The sequence below is a fragment of the Dipodomys merriami genome, unplaced genomic scaffold (assembly GCF_024711535.1).
Source record: "Dipodomys merriami isolate MVZ:Mamm:240054 unplaced genomic scaffold, mDipMer1.0.p SCAF_50, whole genome shotgun sequence".
Lineage (NCBI taxonomy): Eukaryota > Metazoa > Chordata > Mammalia > Rodentia > Heteromyidae > Dipodomys > Dipodomys merriami.
The window spans coordinates 1509224-1536472 of NW_027206069.1; the positions used below are offsets into that span (position 1 = coordinate 1509224).

The 27249-nt window shown below is 46.7% G+C and overlaps 1 protein-coding gene and 1 long non-coding RNA gene across 9 annotated transcripts in view; one reads left to right on the forward strand and one right to left on the reverse strand.

The window, feature by feature from the left end:
- The window catches only part of Mark3 (microtubule affinity regulating kinase 3), a 92155-nt gene extending 81981 nt beyond the window's left edge, over positions 1-10174 (reverse strand). For 4 of the 8 annotated variants that reach the window (XM_069997499.1, XM_069997500.1, XM_069997498.1 and 1 more), the window contains exon 1: positions 9678-10174. In XM_069997499.1, coding sequence (XP_069853600.1) covers positions 9678-9728 — 51 coding nt within the window. In that variant the 5' untranslated portion in view covers positions 9729-10174. The remainder of the gene's footprint in view (positions 1-9677) is intronic. The other 4 variants (XM_069997504.1, XM_069997503.1, XM_069997502.1 and 1 more) reach the window with 2 other exon arrangements.
- Positions 10175-10423: 249 nt separating this feature from the next.
- On the forward strand, positions 10424-18043 carry LOC138810411 (uncharacterized). The gene is made up of 2 exons (XR_011367123.1): positions 10424-10745; positions 11456-18043. It is a non-coding gene; the product is annotated as an uncharacterized lncRNA (long non-coding RNA).
- Positions 18044-27249: the final 9206 nt, after the last annotated feature.

Genomic DNA, 27249 nt, shown 5'->3' on the forward strand with positions numbered 1-27249 from the left:
GATGACTAATAGCCACAAGACAGTGGCTGGAGCCTATAATCCTAGCTATTTAGGAGGCTGAGATTTGAGGGTCATGCTTCAAAGTCCAGCCCTGGCAGGAAAAGCTGTGAGCGACTCTTATTTCCAATGAACCACAAGAGAACTGGAAATGGAACTGTGGCTCAGGGACAGTGCCCAGGCCTTGAGTTCAAGACCCAGGACCAGCACGAAAATAAAAAACAAACAAGTAGCTAAGCATGGTGATTACACATCTATAAGCCCTGCACTCAGAAGGCTGAGCAGGAAAACAGACAACTTTGAGGTCAGCCTGGGTCAACTAGGGAGTTCCAGGTCAGTATGGGCTAAACAGTAAGGCTCTGTCTCAAGAATCCAAAAATAGCTAAGCATGGTGATACAGGACTATAACTCCAGTTATTCAGGAGGCAAGGTAGAGGATAGCAAACTTGAGGCCAGCCTCAAAAGCAAAACAGAATGATGAAAGAGGTGACACTGATCAAGATGCAGGTACCTGGCTTCACTACATAGTCTTGCTATAGGACAGTTTCTCCTTTGTAGCTGGTTGCTGAGTAGCTACTCAGGAAGCTGAGATCTGAGGATTGCAGTTTGAAGCCAACCCAGGAAGGAAAGTCTTATCGTAAGGAGACTCTTATCTCCACTAAACCACCAAAAAAGCCGGAAGCAGAGCTGTGGCTCGAGCTAGAGCACTGGCCTTAAGCAAAATCAGCTCAGGCTTGGAGTTCAAGCCCTGCTACAAGAATGCACCGCACATGCAGGCACACGCACATACACATATGCACAAACACACACACATTTTTAAAGTAACTTAAAAAAAACAGGCTGGAGGCTAGGAATGTGGCTTGCTTAGCATCCATGAAGCCCTGGGTTCAATTTCTCAGTACCACATAAACAGAAAAAGCCAGAAGTGGTGCTATGGCTCAAGTGGTAGAGAGTTAGCCTTGAGCAAAAGAAGCTTAGGGACAGTGCCCAAAACCTGAGGTCAAGCCCCAGGACTGGCAAAAAAAAAAAAAAACAGGGCTGGGAAGGTGGCTCAGTGGTAGAGCGCTTGCCTTGCATGCATGAGTCCCTGGGTTCAATTCCTCAGCACCACATAAGCAAAAAGAAAAAAGCCGGAAGTGGCGCTGTGGCTCAAGTGGTAGAGCGCTAGCCTTGAGCTGAAGAGCTGAGGGACAGTGCCCAGGCCCAGAGTTCAGGCCCCACGACCAGACCCCAAAAAAAAAAAAAAAAAAAAAAAACAGGCTCAAGGCAAGCTTAAGTGGTAAAGTATGAACCTAGTGTGAGACTTGAGTTCAATCCCCAGGACAGCCAAAAAAAAAAAATAAGTATTTGGTAGATGTGCTGGCTCAGTCCTATAATCCTAGCTGTTCAGGAGGTAGAGACTGGGCGGATCACAGTTGGGAACTAGCTTGCTGAGAAAGTTCATGGGACCCTCATCTCTGCCAATAAGCTGGGTATGCAGTAACACTTGTCTGTCATCCCAACTAGGGTGGTGGCATAGATAAGAGAACCATGACTCAGGCTAGACTTACCCAAAAAATAGTGAAAGTAAAAGTGCTGTGGGCCTGGCTCAAGTAACACTGTGTGCTTAACAAGTGTAAGGTCCTGAGCTACATAAACTGAGTACCATTAAAAAAAATATGTGCTGAGTGCTGGTGACTCACGTTTGTAATCCTAGCTACTCAGGAGGCTGAGATCTGAGAGGTTCAAAGCCAGCCCGAGCAGGAAAGTCTATGAGACTCTTATCTCCAATAAACCACCAGAAAACCAGAAGTGACACAGTGGCTCAAGTGGTAGAGCACTCACCTTGAGCTGAAGAGCTGAGGGACTGGGCCCAGGCCCAGAGCTCAAGCCCCACAACTGACCAAAACAAAAAAAAAGCATGAGGGTGTGTCTGCATGGATCAAGGAGCCTTTAATTTTAATGTGTGTGATCCTGGGTTCAATCCCCAGTACCAGAAACAAACAAACACTCCAACACAAATACACACGATAAAGGCACTGTTAATTTTTTAAAGCCTTTATTTCTTCTGAAAGTTTAGAGATAAAAGACATACTGAACATGTTTCCTGGGAGAATGAATAAAGAAGACTGTCACTGAGCTGTTGAGAACATGGAGCTCACTAGATACCAGGATTTCTTAACGCTTTTTTTTTTTGTCAGTTGTAGGGCCTGAACTCTGGGCCTGGACGCTCCCCTCAGCTCTTCAGCTTAAGGCTAGCGCTGTACCACTCAAGCCACAGCACCACTTCTGATTTTCTTCTGCTTATGTAGTGCTAAGGAATCGAACCCAGGGCCTCATGCACGCAAGGCAAGCACACTACCACTGAGCCACCTTCACAGTCCCACTACTGACATCTCAAGCTAGGTAAATTTTAATGGGGGAAAGAGGTTTGTCTTTATGTTTTGTAAAATGTTTAGCAAAATTTCTGGTCAGCAACAATCTGCCCTTCTAATTTTGACAACCAAAAATATCTCTAGGCATTGTTAATGGTCCAGAGTTAAATAAGTAGTGGTAACTACTTATTCTACTTGTTTGAAAATTTAAGAATAAGACTTATTTAAGATTTGACTTTACTTATGTCCTGGATATTGGTACACCCTCTCATTGAATAATGAATAAACTGGTTTTTGTTTTGGTGCAGGGCCTATGCTGTCCCTAAGCATTTTTTTTTTGTTTTTTATTGCGAAAATACTGTACAGAGGGGTTACAATTACATGGGCAAGATAATGAGTACATTTCTTATCAAGCATTGTAGCCTCCTCCTTTGTTTCCCCTTCCCATCCGCGACCCCCCCCCACCCCCACCCGGCACCATAAAGTTCGTTTTTGACATAATGACTTGTACATCTCATTGTTGCAATGGGCCCACTTGTATCCCTATTTAAACGATTTGTTTTTCCCCTTCCCCTCCACAAATTATACGACTGTCCCTAAGTTTTTTTTGCTCAAGGCTAGCATTCAACTACTGGAGCCACAACTTCACTTCCTGTTTTTTGCTGATTAACCTGAGATAAGAATCTCGAAGGCCCTGCCTGGGGTGGCTTCAAACCACAATTCTCAAATCTCAGCCTCCTGAGTAGTTAGGATTACAGGTGTGAGCCACAGCACTTGGTTGTAAACTAGCTCTTGAGAAAGGAGACTGAGCTGGAGATCTAGGTCGTGGTAGTGGCTTTTCTACTACACAATCCATGGTCATGAGCAGGCTTATTACCTCAGTGAGTCTCAGCATACTACTTGGGTCAAATTGTTTAACTTTTGACCTATATAATGACGTGGTAATAGTGAACTTTGACCTATCTATCCACCATAAAGGAGGATCTTAACATTTATAAAGCAAATGAAGAAGCTAGCAATGTGGCTTCCTGGTAAATTGCTTGCCAGACATGCATGAAGCCCTGAGTTCGATTCATCAGTACCACATAAACAGAAAAGCCTGGAGGTGCACTGTGGCTCAAGTGGTAAAGTGTTAGCCTTCGATCAAAGAAGCTCAGGGACAGTGCCCCAGGTCCTGAGTTCAAGCCACATTATTTATTTATTTTTGGATCTGGTCATGGGGCCTGAACTCTGGTCCTAGGTGCTGTCCCTCAGCTCTTTAGCTCAAGGCTAGCACTCTACCACTTGAGCCACAGCGACACTTCTGGCTTTTTTTTTTTTTTTTTTGCTTATGTGGTACTGAGGAATCGAACCCAGGGTCTCATGCATGCAAGGCAAGTGCTCTACCACTGAGCCACCTTCCCAGCCCAAACCCCATTATTTTTAATGCTAGATAAGAGCTCTACCAGTGAACTACACTGTCATATTCATTACTCTTGATTTGATAAGCAATATTCTTCTCTTTAAGTGAATATAGTTTAAAAGTTAAAACAGGAGGGAAAAACTGGAAGAGCAAGGGAAGAAGGGACACTGTCCAAAAAGAAATGCACTTATTACCTGACTTATGAAATTGAGGCGGGATAGCCTAGGAAATATGAGGCATAGTAAATGAATACCAGGGATTCAAATATTCAAGCTTAAAGGTTGTCCATCTTCTTCCCTTAGGATTAAGGAAACAAAGTCATCTTGGGGGAAATGAAGCTGGATAGACTAGGAAAAATGAGGTATGGTCAGTTAACAGCAAGTACAGGATATATTCCTTCATGTACTTCCCCCCTTAAGATTAAGGGAACAAAGTCACTTTGGGGGAAATGAAGCAGGATAACTTATGGAAACTGAGGCCTGGTGTAGGCAACTAAGAAATATGGTATCTAAAAACTTTAGCAGGGCGCCGGTGGATCACACCTGTAATCCTAGCTACTCAGGAGGCTGAGATCTGAGGATTGCAGTTCAAAGCCAGCCCAGGCAGGAAAGTCCGTGAGACTCTTATGTCCAATAAACCACTAGAAAACCGGAAATGGCGCTGTGGCTCAAGTGGTAGAGCACTCACCTTGAACTGAAGAGTGTAGGGACAGCGCTTGCCCAGAGTTCAAGCCCCACGACAGTAAAAATAAAACAAACAAACAAACAAACATAAAAACTTAGAAATGCATTAGAGATGCTTTTTTTGTGTGTGTGCTGGTCATAGGGCCTGAACTCTGGGCCTGGGCGCTGTCCCTCAGCTCTTCAGCTCAAGGCTAGTGCTCTACCACTTGAGCCACAGCACCACAGTGCCACTTCTGACTTTTTCTGCTTATGTGGTGCTGAGGAATCGAACCCAGGGCTTCATGCATGCAAGGCAAGCACTCTACCACTGAGCCACCTTCCCAGCCCCTAAGGGATGCATTTCTCACCCAAGAATTCACAACTGCCTGACAAGATGCCCCAAAATGCAGATAGCAGGGTGTTTCCTTGTTTTGAGGATAAGGATCTGTTTTATGGCAGGATACAGTCTTACCTGGAACACCAGGTATAGTTAAAGCAAAGACAAAGCACCTAGCTTTGCATAACTTAAAGCCAGACACCCTGCTTTTACTCTATAAATACCCAACTGCCCAAGGAGCTGGGTGTCTCCTAGTCTGTGTCTGTGTCTTTGTGTCCCTATGAGAGCACCCATACTCTGCTAGAGTATGCCCCTTCCCTTCTGCTTTTTTGTCTGTTTCCTTGCTTGTTTACTTAATAAAGCTCTGCCAGGTTTTCTTACCATTGTGACTTGTCCAGAAATTCTTATTCTATGATTGAAGCCAAGAACCCTAAGTGAAGAGTTCCTATATTTAAAGGGGAGCTTCACTAATCCTCACCTCTGTCCAATGACAAAATGTTAACCCCTCTGTATAGCACTTCTATAATAGATTTTTTTTTTTTTTGTCGGTCATGGGGCTTGAACTCTGAGCTTGGGCACTGTCCCTGCGCTCTTCAGCTCAAGGCCAGCGCTCTACCGCTTGAGCCACAGCACCACTTCCAGTTTTCTGGTGGTTAACTGGAGATAAGAGTCTCATGGACTTTTCTGCCTGGGGCTGGCTTTGAACCATGATCCTCAGATCTCAACCTCCTCAGTAGCTAGGATTACAGGTGTGAGCCACCGGCACCTGGCTATAATAGAATTTTTTTTAATGTAATAAAAAAAATTAAGCCTGTGCCTGTGGCTCTCACCTGTAATCCTAGCTACTCAGGAGGGAGATCTGAGGATTGCATTTTGATGCCAGCTAGGGCAGAAAAGTCAGTGAGACTCTTATCTCCAATTAACCAGTCAACCCAGAAGTAGAGAGTGGGTCAAAGTGGTAAAGCACTGGCCTTGAGTAAAAGAGATCAGGGTCAGAGCCCTGGCCCTGAGTTCAAGCCCCACAACCATCCAAAATAATTAACATTCCCATAATAAGAAAAGTATAGGGCTGGGAAGGTGGCTCAATGGTAGAGCACTTGCCTTGCATGCCTGAGGCCCTGGGTTCGATTCCTCAGCACCACATAAGAAAAAAGCCGGAAGTGACACTGTGGCTCAAGTGGTAGAGCGCCAGCCTTGAGCTGAAGAGCTGAGGGACTGCGCCCAGGCCCAGAGTTCAGGCCCCATGACTGGACCCAAAAAAAAAAAAAGAAAAGAAAAGTATAAATCTATTGTAGTCATAATAGCCACAACGTCCATCAATTGGTGAATGGATTAAAAGCAAAAACAGAAAATGTGAGCCGATGCTGGTGGCTCACACATACTCAGGAGTCTGAGATCACAGTTCAAAGCTAGCCCAGGCAGGAAATTCCATGAGACACTATCTCCAATTAACCACCACATAACAGGAAGTGGCACTGTGGCTTAAAGTAGAGCGCTAGCTTGGAGCCTTGAACAAAAAGAGCTCAGGGACAGTGCTCAGGCCCTAAGTTCAAGCCCAATGATGGGAAAGAAAGAAAGAAAGAAAGAAAGAAAGAAAGAAAGAAAGAAAGAAAGAAAGAAAGAAAGAAAGAAAGAAAGAAAGAAAGAAAGAAAGGAAGGAAGGAAGGAAGGAAGGAAGGAAGGAAGGAAGGAAGGAAGGAAAGGAAGAAAGGAAGAAAGGAAGAAAGGAAGAAAGGAAGAAAGAAAGAAAGAAAGAAAGAAAGAAAGAAGGAAAGGAAGAAGGAAAGGAAGAAAGAAAGAGAAACAAAGAAACAAAGAAAGGCCACAAACAAACCTACGATACATCCAATAACATACTACTTAGCAATAAAAAGGAATAAACTACTAATACATATGAAAACACAAATCTCAAAAATAGTATGCTAAATTCAAGTCAGGTACAGCTAGGTATAGTGGTGCATGCCTGTAATCCCAGCATTGAGTATGTTGAGGCAACTTTTTTTTTTTTTGGGTCGGGACGTGGGGCCTGAACTCTGGGCCTGGGCGCTGTCCCTCAGCTCTTCAGCTCAAGGCGACGCTCTACCACTTGAGCCACAGTGTCACTTCCGGCTTTTTTCTTTTTGCTTATGTGGTGCTGAGGAATCGAACCCAGGGCCTCAAGCATGCAAGGCAAGCGCTCTACCACTGAGCCACCTTCCCAGCCCTGTTGAGGCAAGTTTGAAATCAGACCTCATCTCAAAAACAAACAGCATGAGAAAGTCATACACAAACATGTATATAGCCTATGACTCTACAAATATCCTAGGAACATTCTAGAAAAGGTAAGACTATAAGGACAAAAAAACACATCAGTCAATGGTTGCCAGGGGAGAGCTCTGTTCACAGTACACTCACCACTCAACTGACAGGAAGTCTGACATTAGCCATGCAGTAATGACAGAGAAGTAATATAGGCTCTGTCAGAAGTGGGCCTGAGGTCTCATACTAATCAAGATGCTAGCCACACTGAGGAAGACACACAGCTACCTCCGTATCATGCCAACAGGAGCATCAGAAATGGAACGAGGAAAGGCTGAATTAAGGTGAATATAAGCTACAAATTTAATCTTTTTCTGGCGGGTGGTAGGTCTTGAACTTTGGACCTGGGCACTGTCCCTCAGCTTTTCAGATCAAGGCTAGCGCTCTACCTCTTGAGCCACAATGCCACTTCTGGCCATTTCTGTTTATGTGGTGCTGAGGAATCGAACCCAGGGCCTCATGCATCCAAGGCAAGCACTCTACCGCTGAACCACCTTCCCAGCCCTCCCTTTTTTTTTTTGCGGGGAGGGGGGGGGAGGGAGTGTCATGGGGCTTGAACTCTGGGCCCTGGCGCTGTCCCTCAGCTCTTCAGCGTAAGGCTTGCACTGTACCACTTGAGCCACAGAGCCACTTCTGGTTTTCTGGTGGTTTTTGTTGAAGATAAATTATGTCTCAGGGACTTTCCTGCCAGGGCTGGCTTTGAACTACAATCCCCAAATCTCAGACTCCTGAATAGCAAGAATTACAGGCATGAGCCACCAGCACCCGGCCCTAGATTTTTAAAGAACAAAGGTAGTAACTCTAACATACACAAAAAACTGAGAAACAATCAATAAACTAACCAAAGAACAGGTGAATATGACAAGTAAGTTTGTAATAATCACAACTGCCACCTAAACTCCTGGTATCTTCTCCAAATACCCATCAAGGGAATATATGCAAAAAAAGATCCAACTGAAAATGTTCATTTTCACAAATTTGTTGTGATTATTTCTCATTCCATTTTAGTAAGTATAGAACTCCCATACTGGTTGAAAAAAAAATGTGTGTGTGTGTGTGCCAGTCCTGGGGCTTTGTGTTTAAAGCTAGTGCTCTACCACTTGAAGCACAGCTTCACTTCTGGCTTTTTCAGTGGTTAACTGAAGAGTCCCATGGACTCTTATCAAAGCCAGGGTGGCTTTGCACTGCAATTCTCAGATCTCAGCCTCCTGAGGAGCTAGGATTACAGGCGTGAGCCACCAGCACTAGGCTACACACTGGACAATGTAAGGTTTTGGATTCTCTGAGAAAAGATCAACAACCAAAACCAATCAATCCTGAACTGCTCCTTCTCCTACCCCCCCCCCATTGTTCCATTCTTCATAGTGGTCAAAAAAAAAAGGTCAGGGACAGATTTCTTCAAAAGGACCTTAGTAAGAAAAAGGTCACAAGACAACATGATTGATAGCATATGTCTATCTTGGCTACTGGGTAAACTGAGGTAGGAGGAACACTTAAGCCCAAGAGTTAGGCTGGGCAATACTGAGATTCATCTTGAAAGAAAAAAAATGAAGGGAAAAGAGAAGGAAAGAGGGATGGATGGTTAGGAAGAGATGGAGGAATAGGTGAGAAAGGAAGAAAGGGAAAGGGAGAGGGAAGGAGGTGGGAAGAGTTCACATTCATCTAGTTAAAACTTTTAGTACTGTAATATTCTAACCCATCTCAATCATATATACATAGGCATACACACAGCACCGCACAATAACATACTAACAGGGTATTTTAGACTAAGATTTATATAGACAGATAATTAATAGCTATCCAGCCACCAATGTCTCAGGATGCTATTGAAAGCATGAAATGGCATTTGCCAGCAATTACCTCATAATCCTTATGGAATGCCAGTAAAGTTTCTTTCTTTCTTTCTTTTTTTTTTGTCGGTCGTGGAGCTTGAACTCAGGGCCTGAGCGCTGTCCCTGGCCTCTTCAGCTCAAGGCCAGCGCTCTACCGCTTGAGCCACAGCGCCACTTCCAGTTTTCCAGTGGTTTACTGGAGATAAGAGTCTCACGGACTTTCCTGCCTGGGCTGGCTGTGAACCGCGATCCTCAGATCTCAGCCTCCTGAGTAGCTAGGATGGCAGGCGTGAGCCACCGGCGCCCGGCGTGAAGTTGTTTTTTACAAGTTATTTGCTAGCTGTTTTACACAGACAATAACTGAACTGGAGATCAGAAAACACTTTGACGGAGTCTAACATTTCCACAACGGAATTTCTACTACAAGCTGTCACTCCCTAACCACGCTGTCCCTAGTTTGAAAGGTCCACATGACCGACATCCAGGCCTCCTTCCGTGGAGTTCACGGGCTGTCAGCGGGGCACGGAGGTGGGAAGAGGGGAGCGAAGCCCCCCGAGGGGGCGTCCCGAGGGTGGACGACGAGGGCAGAGCGTTTGCTGCGCATCTGCCGCTCAGAACGCCCGCGAGGACCGAGGCGAGCCCCTGAGAACGGCTTCGCTCCACACACGCCACTCGAAGACCGGGGCGCGAGCAGGCAGGGCCGGGTGTGAGCGCGCCCCTCGGCCCCACGGGCTCCGGCCCCGACCGTGGCAGCCGGCGCGGCGCCCCCGCCCCCCCGCGGCGCGGGCCACTCACGTTCTCGGTGTCGCGCTCGTTCACCGTGGGCAGGGGGGTCCTAGTGGACATCTTCCTGCGCTTCGACGCGGCACCACGCGAGGGCGAACACAAAACCGCCCGGCTCCGGCGCGTCTCCCGCCCGCCGCGGGCCCGGCCGCCCTCTCCGGCCGCGCTCTAGATGCCCGGCCTGGCCCGGGCCGTGCCCCGACGGCTCCCGGGGCTCATCCTCCCCGGGCGCCCGCAGCCGCGGCCAACAGCCCGGCGGGGGCGGGGCGGCCGGCCGGCGTCCCGGCGCCTCAGGGCGCCCCGCGGTCCCGGCCCCCGGGCCTACGCCGCCCGCCCGCCCGTCGCGCCGCCGGCGACCCCGCCGGAGGAAGAGACGCAGGAGGGTGTGGAGAAGGTGGGGCGCGAGACAGTCCGCCGCGGGCCGCGGGCGCCGACCATGGAGCGGGCCACGGAGGAGGCGCCGGCACCCGCCGCTTCCCGCTCTCCGGCTCGCCTTCCGCCCTGCCTCCGCCCTGCCTCCGCCCTGCCTCCGCCGCCGTCGCCGCCGCCGCCGCCGCCGCCGCCGCCGCTACTGCTCCCGGCACCGCCGAGCCTCACAGACCCAAGATGGCTGCCCCTCGGCTTCCTCCGCGGCCTCCGGATGCCGGAAGTGACGACAGCGCCTCCTGGAGGCCGGCCAATCAGCGCGACCCAGGAAGCCGCCCCACTGCTGTTGCTAGGGGCGACTCGGTCACGGCGGGCCGCGGGGGCGGCGCGGCGCCCGGGCCGGGGTGGTCGCGACTCCGCCGCGCGGGGCCCGGGGCCGCGGACTCCCGCAGTCCGGCGCGGGCCGGCCTCCCTGGCGGGGCCGGCATCTGCAGCCCTCAGACCCGGTCGGCTGGATTCTGAAGGGAGCCCCTTCCCGGAGGGCTGCGGGAAGGAGCGGGGCCCTGCCTCGTCCGCGAGACTCGGACGTCCAGCCCTCCACGAACCTTCGGGCCTTTGCTCTGGGGACCAGCGGGCGCTCCTGGCTCTCCGCGAGAGCCGGGCTTCCAGAATGACCCGGACCCGGACCCGCCAGTCACCAGATGCCGCCAAAGGGTGAGGGCGCCCCGCGGGCGAACCTGAGACACCCCAGGCACCAGTCCCTCAAGCCGCGGTCACGACCGCAGCTTTGACGTGCAGCCCAGGTTGGCCTCACCCTCGCCGCCTCCTGCCGGGCTTGCGAGCGCGCTGCTCCCGCCGCTCCAGGCTCCGAGAGCCGGGGCCGGCACGTCGCCCAGGAGGCCCTCTCGTGGATTCTCTGCCCCCACAGTCACCTCTCCTTGTCCTCCCTGGGTGGAGTCCACTAATGTAGGTTCCAAGAGGGAGGCCCATGGGGCTGGGAAGGTGGCTCAGAGGTAGAGCGCTTGCCTTGCATGCATGAGGCCCTGGGTTCGATTCCTCAGCACCACATAAGTAGAAAAAGCTGCAAGTGGCGCTGTGGCTCCAGTGGTGGAGCGCTAGCCTTGAGCTGAAGAGCTGAGGGACAGCGCCCAGGCCCAGAGTTCAGGACCCATAACTGGCAAAAAAAAAAAAAAAAAAAAAAAGAGGGAGGCCTACGTGGGCGAGGGTAACGTGAACGGTTACTGAGCGTACTTTGGAGCCTTTGGTTACCCAAGCCGCTGGGTGACCATTTGAAGGGGTGAGTAGTTTGCCCAAAGCACCCAGTTTGGTCTTGAACCCCATTCCTAAAGCTTTCATAACCCTTGTCTTGTAGTGGGATGTGTGTATCTTGTTTGCTTTTCCCTTATTTTAATTTCTTCCTCCAGCATCTTCCTAGGTCTGGGACACTTCTTGCTCAGTGAAACATCTTCACACCTAAGAATCATTCACACCTCAAAGAACCAGATTATCCTAATAGAGGAACGTCAGAGGACTAGCTCCCTTCTCCCCCTCTCAGAAGGTGTCAGTCTCCTTCTTCCTCTTTGGAATTCCTGTGAGGTCCATGTGTGCTCCATACTGAAAAGTAGGTGATAAGTGGGGGTGAGCATAATGTTGTTGGAGACCAAGCAGAAAGGCCTTTGGCCCAACTTGGTGGAAAGGTCAGGAAAAGCTTCCTGGAGGGCAGCATGTTTATGCTCTGTAAAGCCATTTAGTGAGAATGAACAGCAAGGGCAGTCCAAGTGGAAAGAGTGCTGTCCTGGCAAAAGGAGCTGGGTCAGGATAATGTCAAGAGCATGAGAATGGAGAAGGGAGTTGGAGGGAGGCAGGAGCCAGGTAGGCCTGGGCTTGGTGAAGCGCCAGTCCTACACTTGATCCTGATGAATGGAAGCCACAAGAAGAGAGTGAGCACTGAAGGAGTTCATGGAGAACTCAGCATTCCACGCTAGGGCTTTTGCTCACAGTGAGTCCGTGAATGCCAAAATGAAGATGACAGTACTCACCCCAGGATGCTGTGGTTTTCACCAAGGTTAAAATTGAAGTAACACTGACCTTTTCCTTGCACCTACATTAAGTAACATTGCTATAAAAAGGTAGAAACAGGTGGCAAGATATGTGTATGGAGACCTGCAAGAAGGAGGAACTGGAGGTGTGACTCAAGTGGTAGAGCACCAAATAAACTCACTGAGTTCAAGCCACCAGTAAAGTAATAGTGCTCTAAGAAGAGGCTTGCTGGGTAAGTACAGGTATCAAACCTGATACAACCCCACCTTCAGTACACAGGGTGAAAGACTACCCCGAGTCTGGGGATTCAGGAGATGTCTAAGCAACAAGCACACTGCATATTGGTGATATCGCTCACCCAGTACTGCTGTGCTGGGCACCAGTAGGACTTGGCCAGGCACTGGTGGCTCACACCTATAATCCTAGCTACTCAGGAGGCTGAGATCTGAGGATCGCGGTTCAAAGCCAGCCCGGACAGAAAAGTCTCTGAGACTCTGATCTCCAATAAACCACTAGAAAACCAGAAGTGGCACTGTGGCTCAAGCGGTAGAGCGCTCACCTTGAGCTGAAGAGCTGAGGGACTGCGTCCAGGCCCAGAGTTCAAGCTCCATGACCAAAAAAAAAAAAAAAAAATGGTCAGGCCGGGCGCCAGTGGCTCATGCTTGTAATCCTACCAACTCAGAAGGCTGAGATCTGAGGATCATGGTTCAAAGCCCACCCAGACAGGAAAGTTCATGAGACTTCAGTTAACCAAATGGGAAGTGGCACTGTGGCTTGAAGTGGTAGAATGCTAGCTTTGAGTGGAAAAAGCTCAGGGACAGCACCCATGCCCTGAGTTCAAGCCCCATGACTTGACAAAAAAAGAATGGATGGATAATTGATCGAAGGCAAAACACCAGAGGACTGAGCCTCAGGCACCAGGCTGGCCCTGTAAAAGGAGGAAATAGAGGCCCAGACTTGTCTGGATGAAGGTATGGGGAGGGCACAGGCATCTCCAGGTTTGGTCTCAATGATGGGGAAGCTTGAAAGAACTGTCTGAGGCAATGTTGCAATTGGGGGCAGAGACATGGCCTCGGTGTTGTGGAAGCGGGCGTCTTAGCAGCCCAGCGGCTGGGGCTGCAGCCTCCCCTGAAGGCAGATGTGCAGGCCTGGGCAAGGGGATGGCAACAGGAATGTATACGCAGTTCTGGAGACTGCAAGTCTGAAGTAAAAGTGTCCACAAGTTGCACTCCTCCCAGGGCTTCAGGGCAAAAAGTCATCCTCTTCCGGGGTTCTATCCATGGTTGTCAGCACTCTACCAGTGGATGCTTAATTTCGCCTCTGGATATACTGCCCTAGCTCCCCCCACCCCCATTCTCTTCCCCTTTTCTCCATACAAGGACCTGAACTTAGGCCCTGGGCACTGTCCTTCAGCTTTTTTCATCAAGGGTGGTATTCTACTGTTTGAGCTACAGTTCTCCTTCTCCTTCCAGCCTTCTGGTGGTTAATTGAAGATAAGTCTCACTTTCCTGCCTAGGCTGGCCTTGAGACAGGGGTCCTCAGACCTAAGCCTCCTGAGTGGCTAGGATTGCTGGCGTGCACGGCCTGCACCTGGCCTCTTCTCCTCTTTAAGGACACCTGTGTGTTCTTCAGGGTTTGCATCTCCCCACCTCAGCAGAGTCACCACACACACCTGCAAGTCTTTGGCCAGGCAGCACACTCAAGTTTCAGACATCAGCACCTGATACCTTCGTGAGCCATTGTTAAGCCTCCAGCAGTCAAGTTGAATGGGGCTAAGTAAGTCACCAGCCTCAAGTGACGGCATGGAGAAAATGTCTTGGCTATTTTTGTAGTTTATTTTGTTGTGTATGTGTGTGTTCAAGCACTGGGCCCTGGCACTCTTGTTTGGCTTTCTCACACTACCACAAGAGCCTCAGCAGCCAGCCTTCATGCCCTCACAGAACTTCAGTTTCCCTCCCGCTGCTCAGTGGTCCTGGCTGCTCATCAAATTTCCTAATCTCTGCCACCACTGCATTTGGTTAATGACTTGCTGTCAGCATGATTGCAGGTCAAGGAAAAGGACAACTGAAGGAGCAAAATCTCAGCTGGGTGTGGTGGCCTGTAATCCTAGCCCTCAGGATGGTGGGGCAGGAGGATCATGAGCACAAGGCCAGCCTAGCTTACATAGTAAATTCCAGGACAGCCTGAGCTACATAAAGAGAACATGTCCCGAACTACCGAAAATGGAATGTAAAGATGAAAGAGGGAAGGAGGGAGGAAGGGAAGGCCAACCCCTGACTTGACACAGTCAGACTCAGGATCTGGGCAAAGACAGCATGGAGCCAGGGAAGTTTGTTAGAACAAGATTCTGGTTCTGAAGTAGTGATGCGCCTCTCCTGTGGTTCAGCCTGAGACGTGAGCTGTCCAGGGCTGGCCCGAGTCAGCCCTGAGTCCCACCTACACTCCTTGCCTGTGGAGTGGCTGGACTGAAAGCTTCCTTTCACAAAGAGGGAAGGAGAGTGGATGACTCGGAGTGTGTAATATGCCCAGGAGCAGATGAATATAATCGCTGTATTTGAATATTAGTAAGCAGAGACTGGCTTTTGTAGCTAAGCCAAAAGAGATTCTCTCGAACTCTAGTCTAGATGTAAGGCAAATAACAAAACTCTCAAAAACCTCCCAAACAAGAAAAATCTATTTGGGCCAGGTGCCAGTGTCTCACACCTGCAATCCCAGCTACTCAATGAGCCAGAGACCTCAGGGTCATGGTTCCAAGCTAGCCGGGCAGAAAAACCTGTGAGACTCTCTGTCTCCAGTATACCATGAAAGATGCAGGATGCTAGCCTTGAGGGAAAAAAAGCTCAGGGAGAGTGCTTAGGCCCTGCGTTTAAGCCCCAGGACCAGCTCCAGACCCCGAGCTCAGGTGTCAGTATTGGCACAAAAAGAAAGGAAAGGAAGGAAGGAACAAAGGAAGGAAATATGAAGGAAGAAAAATAGAGGAGAGAGAAAAGCAAAAATTGCCTGGTACTGGTGGCTCATGCCGGTAATCCTATCAGGGAACTGAGACACAATCATGGTTTGAAGGAGCCTAGCAAGGAAGTAAAGATTCCATCTCCAAAATAACCAGCAAAAAGCTGGGGTGGAGGTAGGGCTCAAGTGTTAGAGTCCTAGCTGAGCAAGCAGGCCAAATGAGTGTGAAGGTCTTAGTTCAAATCATGATCCTGGAAAAAAAGAAGTCATAAAAGTCATTAAATCAGAAAGGAAATTCCTATCTACAGATATAATGATGATGAATATAGAAAACAGTAAAGAGCTAGAAATCAGTGGCTCACATCTGTAATTCTAGCTGCTCAGGAAGATGTGAGATCTGAGGAGTGCAGTTCGAGGCCAGCCTGGGCAGTAAGGTCTGTGAGACTCTTATCTCCAATAAACTATTTAGAAAAAGCCAGAAGTAGCACTGTGGCTCAAGTGGTAGAGCACTAGCCTTAAACACAAAGAGGCTCAGGAACAGTGTCCAGGCTCTGAGTTCAAGAAGTCCCAGGAGGGGCTGGGAAGGTGGCCCAGTGGTAGAGTGCTTGCCTTGCATGCATGAGGCCCTGGGTTCGATTCCTTAGCATCACATAAGCAAAAAGCCGGAAGTGGCACTGTGGCTCAAGTGGTAGAGCGCTAGCCTTGAGCTGAAGAGCTGAGGGACAGCGCCCAGGCCCAGAGTTCAGGCCCCACAACCGGACCCAAAAAAAAAAAAAAGAAGTCCCAGGACCAGCAAAAAAGAAAGAAAAAGAAAATAGTAAATATAAAAACTGGTATATATTTATATAGAGACATAAATATATTTTATAAATATAGGAACTATTAGATTTAACAAGTTTAGCAAGGTTGCAGGATACAAGACCAATATACAAAAATCAATTATGGGGGCTGGGAATGTATCTTAGGGGTAGAGTGCTTGCCTAGCCTGTATGAAGCCCTGGGTTCAATTCCTCACTACCACACAAACAGAAACAGCCGGAAGTGACACTGTGGCTCAAGTGGTAGAGTGCTAGCCTTGAGCAAAAGAAACTCAGACAGTGGGGCTGGGAAGGTGGCTCAGCGGTAGAGGGCTTACCTTGCATGCATGAGGCCCTGGATTCGATTCCTCAACACCACATAAGCAAAAAGAAAAAACTGTAAGTGGCGCTGTGGCTCAAGTGGTAGAGCGTTAGCCTTGAGCTTAAGAGCTGAGGGACAGCGCCCAGGCCCTGAGTTCAAGCCCCAGGACTGGCAAAAAAAAAAAAATTATATTCTATATTGTAGCAAACCAAAAAGGAAAAAGTTCTATCATGTATATATATATATATATATATATATATATATGCATATATACATACATAAATATATGTGTGTGTGTGTGTGTGTGTGTGTGTGTGTATATATGGGGTCTTTCGGGGTCTTTCAGTTACATAGGTATGAGTACATTTCTTTTTAAACAGTTACCCCCTCCCTATGTATAGTTTTTTTGTTTTTTGTTTTTTTGTCGTGGAGCCTGAACTCTGGGCTTGGATGCTGTCCTTCAGCTCTTCAGCTCAAGGCTAGTGCTCTTACCACTTGAGCCACAGCGCCACTTCTGGCTTTTTTTGTTTATGTGGTACTAAAGGAATCAAACTCAGGGCCTCATGAATGTGAGGCAAATACTCTTATCACTGAGCCACCTCCCGAGCCCTATCTATATAGTCTTTAAAAAAGTTCAAACTTACATTGTAAAAATACAAAATATTGTTGAAAGAAATTTAAGAAGGCTAGATACCAGGTGTCTCAGTCCTATAATTGTAGCTATTTAGGAGGCTGAGATCTGAGGATTGCAGTTTGAAGCCAACTGGGGCAGGAAAGTTCTTCTCTCTGGTTAACCACCAGAAAACCAGAAGTGGAATTGTGGTTCAAAGTGGTAGAGTACCAGTCTTGAGCAGAAAAGCTCAGAGACAGTGCCCCATGCCCTGAGTTCAAGCTCCATGACTGGTTAAAAACAAAACGAAATTTAAGAAGACCTAAACAGATATTCAATGCTCATGGGTTGAAAGACAATACTGATGACAATATTGGGCTGGGAATTGGCTTAGTGGTAGACTACCCGCCTAACATTCATGAAGCCCTGGGTTTGATTCCTCAGTACCACATAAACAGAAAAAGCCAGAAGTAGTGCTGTGTCTCAAGTGGCAGATTGTTAGCCTTCAGAAAAAAAAAAAAAAGCTCAGGACAGTGCCCAGTTCCTGAGTTCAAGCCCCAGAACTGGTGCAAATAAATAATAAAGAAAAGAAAAAAGACAACACTCTTTAAATTGATCTGACTTAATGCAATTCTCATCAATACCTCAGGTGACTTTTTTGTGGAAACAGACAAAGTGGGGTTAAATCTCATAGGTTAAAAAAGTGACAGATGATCCTAGGCTGGAGAAACTGTCAGTGACAGAGAGCTTGCCTAGAATGATCTCCAGCAAACTTCCAGTAACCCCAATGTTCATGTGGCAAGGACTCAGAATAGCCTAAGAACCTTAAAATGAAAACAAACAGACTTAACTTAGATGACTCACACTTCCTGATTTCGAAACAATTCAAGCTGGCTCACAGCTGAAATTCTAGCTACTCTAGAGGCTGAGATCTGGGGATCACTGTTTGAAGCCAGCCTGGACAGAAAAGTCCTGAAACTCTTTACAATTAACCAGCCAAAACCCCAAAGTGGAGCTGTGGTCAAGTGGTAGAACACTAGGCTTGAGTAAAAAAGCTCAAGGAAGTAGCGGGGCGCCACCTGCTCACGCCTGTAATCCTAGCTACTCAGAAGGTTGAGGATCGAGGTGCAAAGCCATCCCAGGCAGGAAAGTCCATGAGACTTATCTCCAATAAACCACTAGAAAACTGGAGTGGCACTGTGGCTCAAGCGGTAGAACACTCACCTTGAGCTAAAGAGCACAAGGATAAAGCTGAAGCCCAGAGTTCAAGCCCCACGACCAACAACAACAAAAAGCTCAAGGAAGGTGCCCAGGCCCTGAGTTATAGCCCCAGCCAGGACACACACATGTGTAAATGTGTAAATGTCAAAGTTTCACAGGCAGGTTACAATTTAACAAGTCAATTTATGTGTCCAGTGGGGGGGGGGGGTTGTTTTTTGTTTTTTGTTTTTTCCTTTTTGCTGGTCCTAGGGCTTGAACTCAAGGCCTGGGCACTATCCCTGAGCTGCTTTTGCTCAAGGCTAGTGTTCTACCATTTGGGCCATAGCACCACTTTGTTTATGTGGTTCTGAGGAATCAAACCCCAAGCCTCATGCATGTGAGGCAAGTATTCTACCACTAAGCCACCTTCCCAGTCCATGTCCAGTGTTTCTGTATCGGAGTGTTTCCTTATTTCTTTCATTTTACCACAAACATGTTTAATTTGACTTCTTTCTTCCCTATATGAATCCCTTTTCTTTCTCCTGCCTTCTCTGGCTAGGAATTCTAGTAGAATATTAAGAGTGGGGAGTGTGAACAAGAATGGCTATAATGTTATATAGGAATTTAATCGCAAGATACAGAGAAGCCACATTTTGAGAGGTCAAATTGAGTCTTTATTAGCTTTTTTTGTTTTTTGGCCAGTCCTGAGGCATGAACTCAGGGCCTGAGCTCTGTCCCTGAGCCTCTCTGTGCTCAACGTTAGCACTCTATCATTTGAGTCACAGCTCCATTTCTGGATCTTTCTGAGTAGTTACTAGACATAAGAGTCTCATGATTTTCCTATCCATTAGCCTACAATATCAGCCTCCTGAATAGCTAGTATTATATGTATAATCCACTGGCGCCCAGCTCTGGAGGTCTATGAGAAAACTGGTAACTCAGGTGGACTCCTGTCCCAAAGAGCTGCAGTCCAGAATATAGCTAATACAAGTTTGTAAAGGCAATACAACATGTCTGGGGTGGGTCCCAAAACCCAACAGAAATGTTAAAGCAAACCATACAGAGGAATATCTAGGAGTGAGCAAAAGTTTCCATCTAGGGGAATACTCAGCATGACACATCTGCAGTTTTCTGGAGCTAAACAGCTCAGGACAGAATGTGGCTCAGTGGTAGAGTGCTTGCCTAGCATGCATGAAGTCCTGGGTTCGATTCCTCAGTTCCACATAAACAGAAAAAAGCCAGAAGTGCTGCTGTGGCTCAAGTGGTAGAGCACTAGCCTTGAGCAAAAGCAACTCAGGGACAGTGCCCAGGCCCTGAGGTTCAAGCCCAGGACTGGCCAAAACAAAAAATCAAAATACAAGCATGCTGTACCTGCAACTTAAAGAATGGACTATCTCACCTCTAGGGTTTTCAGAGCTGGGTTTAAAGTTCCCACCACCAAGCAAGGCACCAGGATGGCAGTGAGCGCGACACTGTTACTTAGACCCAGTACCCCTACTTCAATAATGGGATAAAAACTTGGAAAACACATTTCCCTACACATAATTATGAAATAGTATTGCATCTTGAATAAACAATGAATTTCCATAGGTATTAAGAGAGAACAACTCAACAGTGCTGAACAATATTCCATACTTCATCAGTTGAACATTTTGGGTGTTTCCACTTTCTGGCTATGACTAATGCTGATGTAACATTAAAGGGCAAGTTACTACTTGGACATATATTTTCATCTCTTGGGTAAGTTTCCTCAGGAATAGAATTTGCTCATATGGTAACACTGTATTTAATCTTTTAAAAGATTACCAGCCTACTATCCAAAGCTACAGTGTCACATTTTATACTCCCAACATCAGTGTATGTATAACAGAGTCCCAGTTTGTTATCTTCCTTTAAAAAAATAGGCCATTTGTAGCTACTGTAACAAACAATCCTAAGTTAGTGACTCAAACAACAGAGATTTATTATTTTTCTTTTTTGTCGGTCCATGGGGCCTGAACTCTGGGCCTGGGCACTGTCCCTCAACCCTTCAGCTCAAGGTGAACACTCTACCACTTGAGCCACAGTGCCACTTCCAGTTTCCTGGTGGTTCATTAGAATCTCACAGACTTTGTTGCCTGGGCTGGCTTTGAACTGAGATCCTCAGATCTCAGCCTCCTGAGTAGCTAGGATTATAGGTGTGAACCACTGGTGCCTAGCATTATCTTTTCATTATTACTATTTGGTTATGTAGTAGTGAGATCATGGACGATGATGAAGAACCCATCTCCTCAATGAAACGGCAGTCTGGCAAAAATCTGTCTGATGTCACAGCTTTGGAGATCTATAATCTACTGGTAGACTTACAGCTCCCAGGCCAGGGATTTGTGCCTCAGTTCAGTTTGTGCAGTTATAACAGACTACTAGGGAGTAGGTAATTTATAATCAACAGAAATTTACCAGCTTAAAGTTCTGGAAGCTGAGAATTCCATGACTGAGGGGCCAAGCATGTGGCTGGGGCCTTCTTGCTATCTCATTCTGTGTCAGCAGAGAGAGTGACAAGAGTATAAAAAGACAGAACTCCCTTTTTATAATAAACCCATATTGATGGTAACATACATTTCTGTGATAATGGAATTATTCCTCTACCTCTGTCACCCTCATTTATCTCTCAGACTCTCTTTAAAGGCCTTATTTTTTTTTTATCTTATTACTGTTAAAATGGTAACTAAGGGAAGGTGGTGGCTCAGTGGTAGAGCACTTGCCTTGCATGCCTGAGGCCCTGGGTTCGATTCCTCAGCACCACATATGAAAAAAGCCGGAAGTGGCGCTGTGGCTCAAGTGGTAGAGCGCTAGCCTTGAGCTGAAGAGCTCAGGGACAGTGCCCAGGCCCAGAGTTCAGGCCCCACAACTGGACCAAAAAAAAAAAAAAATTTTAAATGGTAACTAAATTTCAGCATGAGTTTCAAAGGGGACCTTCAATCCATAGCAGCTTGATTGGTAAATCCTGGCTAATTCCAGTGTCTCTCTTTCCAGCCTGTCATCCTGGAGCAAGCCTGGAGTAGCTAGCAGGAGCAAAGATGGACATACAACCTTGTCCTCCAAATATTGGGCAAGTGTATTCTGACCACGGCTGTTATATAAGATGGGCATCCTAGCAGCAATGGCTGTGTAAGACATTTAAAGAGATAGAGGCTGTTTTCCCCTGTAATCTCCCTTTTTTTTCCTTTTGAGAGGTGAACAATGAAGGATGAGGACACTCAAAAGCAACTTCTCATACAGAATTTAGAAAGTCACCAATGACACCTAAGCAAGGTGGGAGTTGAGAAGCCACGGTGAGAGAGATAAGTATCGGCACTCACCGAGGTGTGCATGCCAGGCACTGGTGCCTGTCGCCTATAATCCTAGCTGCTCAGGAGGCTGAGAGCTGAGGACTGAATTTTGGCTCATAGCCAGCCAGGGCAACAAAGTCCCCATGAGGCTCTTATCTCCAATTTACACTCGAAAACCAGACGTGGAGCTGTGGCTCAAGAGGTACAGCACTAATTTTGAACCAAGAGCAAGCTCAGGTCAAGTTCCATAACTGACAAAAAACAAAAGATGATCCAGGTGGGCTGGGAAGGTGGCTCAGTGGTAGAGCACTTGCCTTGCATGCTTGAGGCCCTGGGTTCGATTCCTCAGCACCACATAAGCAAAAAGAAAAAAGCCAGAAGTGGCGCTGTGGCTCAAGTGGTAGAGTGCTAGCCTTGAGCTGAAGAGCTGAGGGACAGCGCCCAGGCCCAGAGTTCAGGCCCCATGACTGGACCCAAAAAAAAAAAAAAAAAAAAAAAGATGATCCAGGTAGTCAGGAAGATAACAAAATTATAATTTGGATGCTTATGAAACAAATAGAGGAGCTGAAAATAACATGCATATTGAGACAAAATATGTAGTGCTGAGTCACTTCCTTACGTGTCCTCCTAAGACACCATTAAATGATAGCAGAATGGTAGGAACACACAGCCAAGCACACCTATCACATAGTATAGTCATACATAATGATGTCCAGTGGTGCTCCCATAACTTAGATGCGGCTGAAACATTCCTATTACCTGATGACAAGGTAACTATTATGACATCATTGGGAAATGTTTTCCTGGTGTTTGTGGTGACACTGGTGTACACCCACCCACCACACTGCCAATTGTATAAATGTGTAGCATATACAATTATGCAGTGCATCATCGTGGCAATTATAATAGCCATGTTATGTATTTACTGTAATTGTTATTTTACAGTGTACTCCTGTTGCTTATAAAAATAATTTACCATAAAACAGTATGCCATCTTACAGAGAGCACCAACATGTTTGCCAGATCTCTCCATTGCATCCTTTGCTTTTGTGCTAGATAAGACTTAATCTTGGGTGCTCTGTTCACTATGGCCCTATGAACAATAGTACAATGTGCATGTGCCGCCTGATTAGGTGTGTGGTAGGATAGCTATATCCCCCCTAAATTTGTGTGAGTACACTCTGATGTTTGCACAATAAGGAAATTGCTTAGCAAAATCATCTAATCTCTCCGAGATGGCCCATCATTAAGCAACACATGACTGTAATTAGATGTTAGTCACCAGAAAAAAAAAAAACATACAAAAAACCAAACCTCAGGGCTGGGAAGGTGGCTCAGTGGTAGAGTGCTTGCCTTGCATGCATGAGGCCCTGGGTTCAATTCCTTAGCACCACATAAGCAGAAAAAGCCAGAAGTGGTGCTGTGGCTCAAGTGGTAGAGCGCTCGCCTTGAGCTGAAGAGCTGAGGGACAGTGCCCAGGCCTAGAGTTCAGGCCTCACGACTGACAAAAAAAACAAAACCTCACACAGAAAATTGAGCTGCAGCTTGATAAGGAATGCACTCATTACCTTGCTCATGTAATTTTAACCCCTCTGTACTGTATTTTCACAATAAAAAATAATAAATTATTAACCATAAAAAAAAAAAGTTGAGCTGCTGTTGGTTGCTCAGATAGGGAGGGGAGGGGAAGGCAGGCATTCAGGCATTGTTTCTTTTCAATACATGCTGGACTCATTTGAGTTTTTAACCATGTTTCCATATGGTTAATTCTAAAAAAAAAACCAGGCTGTTTGATTCTAAACCTGTCTTTACCCACAAAAGCAGACAGATGGATACACAGACACATACACAGAGGCAGGATATATAAGAAAGCATGAGACTTAAAAGCTAGAAACTGGGCAGGGAATATGGCCTAGTGGTAAAGTGTTTGCCTACCATGCTTGAGGCCCTGAGATTGATTTCTTAGTACCACAGAAACAATAAAGGGCTAGCTAGGAAAGTGTCTCAGTGGTAGAAGGCTTGTTTAGCATGTATAAAGCCCTGGGTTTGATTCCTCAGTACCACATACACAGAAAAAAACAGAAGTAGTGATGTGGCTCAAGTGGTAGAGTACTAGTCTTGAGCAAAAAAGAGGCTCAAGGTCTGGGAAGGTGGTTCAGTGGTAGAGTGCTTGCCTTGCATGCATGAGGCCCTGGGTTCAATTCCTCAGAACCACATAAACAGTAAAAGTCAGAAATGGCGCTATATCTCAAATGGTAGAGCGCTTGCTTTGAGCTGAAGAACTGAGGGACAGTGCCCAGGCCCTGAGTTCAAGCTCCAAGACTGGCAATAATAATAATAACAATAACAATAATAATAAACAAAAATAAAAGGAAAATAGCCATTAATTTTTTTTAAATTTTTTTTGGGTCCGGTTATGGGGCCTGAACTCTGGGCCTGGGCACTGTCCCTCAGCTCTTCAGCTCAAGGCTAGTGCTCTACCACTTGAGCCATAGCACCATTTCCGGCTTTTTTTTCTTTTTGTTTATGTGGTGCTGAGGAATCGAACCCAGGGCCTCTGGCATGCAAGGCATGCGCTCTACCACTGAGCCACCTTCCCAGCCCCCATTAATTTTTTTTAAGCTAGAAACTAAGAAAAACATTGTGTTAGTGAATAACTTGGTTAGAAGTACACATGCAGCCGGGCGCTGGTGGCTCACGCCTGTAATCCTAGCTACTCAGGAGGCTGAGATCTGAGGATCGCGGTTCAAAGCCAGCCCGGGCAGGAGAGACCATGAGACTCCTATCTCCAATAAACCACCCGAAAACCGGAAGTGGCGCTGTAGCTCAAGTGGTAGAGCGCTTGTCTTGAGCTGAAGAGCTGAGGGACAGCGCCCAGGCCCAGAGTTGAAGCCCCACGACCGACCAAAAAAAAAAAAAAAAAAGTACACATGCAATAAAAATGGCAAAGAAACACATGAGGAAATGTTCATCATCCCTGGTGGTGAAGGAAATGCAAATAAAGACAACCCTGAGATACCACCTTACCCCAGTCAGAATGTCCCACATCCACAAATCAGCCAACGACAAATGCTGGAGGGGATGTGGAGAACGAGGAACGCTATTACACTGCTGGTGGGAATGTACACTCATACAACCACTTTGGAAAGCAGTCTGGAGGGTCCTTAGAAAGCTAAAGATTGACCTCCCTTACGACCCAGTCATACCACTTCTAGGCATCTACCCTGAACAACAGGAACCAATATACAAGGACACATGCACCTCCATGTTTATTGCAGCACTGTTCGCAATAGCTAGGATATGGAAACAACCTAGATGCCCCACCACAGATGAATGGATCCAAAAATTGTGGTATCTATACACAATAGAATATTATGCAGCCATTAGAAATGACAAAATAATGGCATTTGCAGGGAAATGGATGGAGCTAGAAGGAATCATGTTGAGCAAGGTAAGCCAAGAACGAAGAGACAAACAGTACATGGTCTCCCTGATAAGTGGATGATAAATCCAAAATGTTAGGTGATATGACAAAACTAACAGGACTTAAGAAACAAAGAACTCCCACTCATCTGGTTGAACCACTACCAAATATCCCCATGCTGCTGATCACATATATGGTATATAACATGTGAGCACCGTTATATATTACAGACTGTGATAGACAATTTGCTCCAGGAAAGTTAGAATGAACTTGTGACTTTAAATGAGCATCATTATTCCACAATACTGTGAATTTCCGGAAATTAAGTAATCACTTAGTCACAATCAAAAAAAAAAAAAAAAAAAAAAAAAGAACCTCGGGGAAGGGAGGGAGGGAGGGGATGGTAGGGGGAAAACAATGGAGGGGGTAACAATGTTCAAGAGGAAGTGTACTCATTACCTCACTCATGTAACTGTAACCCTCTGTATAGTATCTTTACAATAAAAAAAATTAAAAAAAAAAAGTACACATGCCTTTTTTTTGGGTCTCACACACTAGTGAAAAAGCAAGACTTTTTGCTGGGCTCACACTTGTAATCCTAGCTACTCAGGAGGCTGAGACCTGAGGATGGAGGTTTGAAGCCAGTTGGGGCAGAAAAGTCCTTGAGACAAACTACTCAAAGAGCGCCGTAGCTCAAGTTATTACTCTGTTTTGAGAAATATCTTAAAGATGCTTATCCTGGGAAGATGTTTTTAATTACTTTTTTGATTACAACTTATAAAAAAGGAAAAATGTTTATTTTTGTGCCAGACCTGGGGCTTGAACTCACAACCTGGGCACTGTTCCTGAACTTTTTTGCTCAAGGCTAGACTCTATCACTTGAACCACAGCTGCACTTTTGGCTTTTTGGTGATAGAGGTCAGTCTCAAGGACTTTCCTGCCCAGGCTGGCTTTGAACAGAGATCCTCAGATCTTAAGCCTCCTGAATAGCTAGGCTTATTAGGCATGAGCCACTGGCATTTAGCTGACAGGTGTCCTTATAAGATTTTTTGTTGGGAGATCACCAGCCATGAGGAAAAAAAGCTCATGCAAGAGCCTAGCCTTGAGGTTCAAGCCCTGGTTCCAGCACACACAAAAATCAAGCACATCAGTCAATTAAGTTGACCCCAAGTATTGTTTGATGACAAACACATCACAGATCTTCAAAACCCCATAGTTCCAATATGAAGCAGAAGCTGTGTGTTGCCTATCAGCAGAAGTGAGAACTTGCCAAATGAACATGTATCTGTACTCCCTACTTGATTATAAAATTATAGTTTCCCTGAATGTTCCTCAGGTTGCTTTGAATAAAAGCTCAATTTTCCCACCTAAGAGGTGCATGAATGTATAGAAATTTACATATAGCAAGTGCTTCATGTGGTTCCCTCAGAGCTCTAAGGACTTAATAACTGTATTATTAGTATTAGTGGTCCTTGATTAGTATATGCTTTAAAAAAAAATCCCCCCAAAGCCCAAAACACCCAAGTGCACAAAAACATAAAAAAGCACATGTATAAACCATGCATTAAAGAGGTTTGTTCAATTTTTTTGAGTGCTAGGAACTCAGTGCCTCATGCTCTTACTTTGCTTTTTCACTGAAGATTGGCATTGGCACCACCCACCTGAGCCACAACCCTACTTCCATAACGTTCTATCATTGCAGCACTGGAGTTTGAACTGATGGCCTAGGTTTGCTAGGCAGAGACTCTACCACTTGGAACCACACCCTCCACCGAGTCCTTTGTGGCACTGAGGAATTGAACCCAAGGCTTCATGCATGATAGGCAAGCACTCTTACCACTAAGCCACATCCCCAACCCAATACTGTCATCAGTATTAAGGGGAGGAGGGAGGGAGGAAAAATGATTGGCGGTGGATATTTGCAGCTGTTGTAAGGGAACCCAAGAGGACATGGCTTGGTCTATCACTGCAGGTTGTGTTGCTGATGGCAACCACTTTTGGGACATCAGAGCTACTTGAAGCAGAGATGATAGCTTGCAAGTTCACAGCCAAGAGTAGCTTTCCTTTTGGTTGCCTACTGCCTTTGCCTAGTTACTGGGGTACCTGCTCCATCTAGAGGTCTCAGCACGTAAGTTCCCAAGTTTCCACTACTTCCTCAGCCAGGCACCTCCTCTAAAGAATGCATGTTTCTCAGTAGGATTTTTTTTTTTTTTGTCGGTCGTGGGGCTTGAACTCTGGGCCTGGGAGCTGTCCCTCAGCTCTTCAGCTCAAAGCGAGCGCTCTACCACTTGAGCTACAGCACCACTTCCGGTTTTCTGGTGGTTTACTGGAGATAGGAGTCTCACGGTCTCTCCTGCCCGGGCTGGCTTTGAACCGCAATCCTCAGATCTCAGCCTCCTGAGTAGCTAGGATTACAGGCGTGAGCCACCAGCGCCCGGTTTCAGTAGGATTTCTTAAGAGCTTCAAGTAGGTTAACATCTTCCCCAGTTAGAAAATGATTATCTGGGGCTGGGAAGGTGGCTCAGTGGTAGAGCGCTTGCCTTACATGCATGAGGCCCTAGGTTC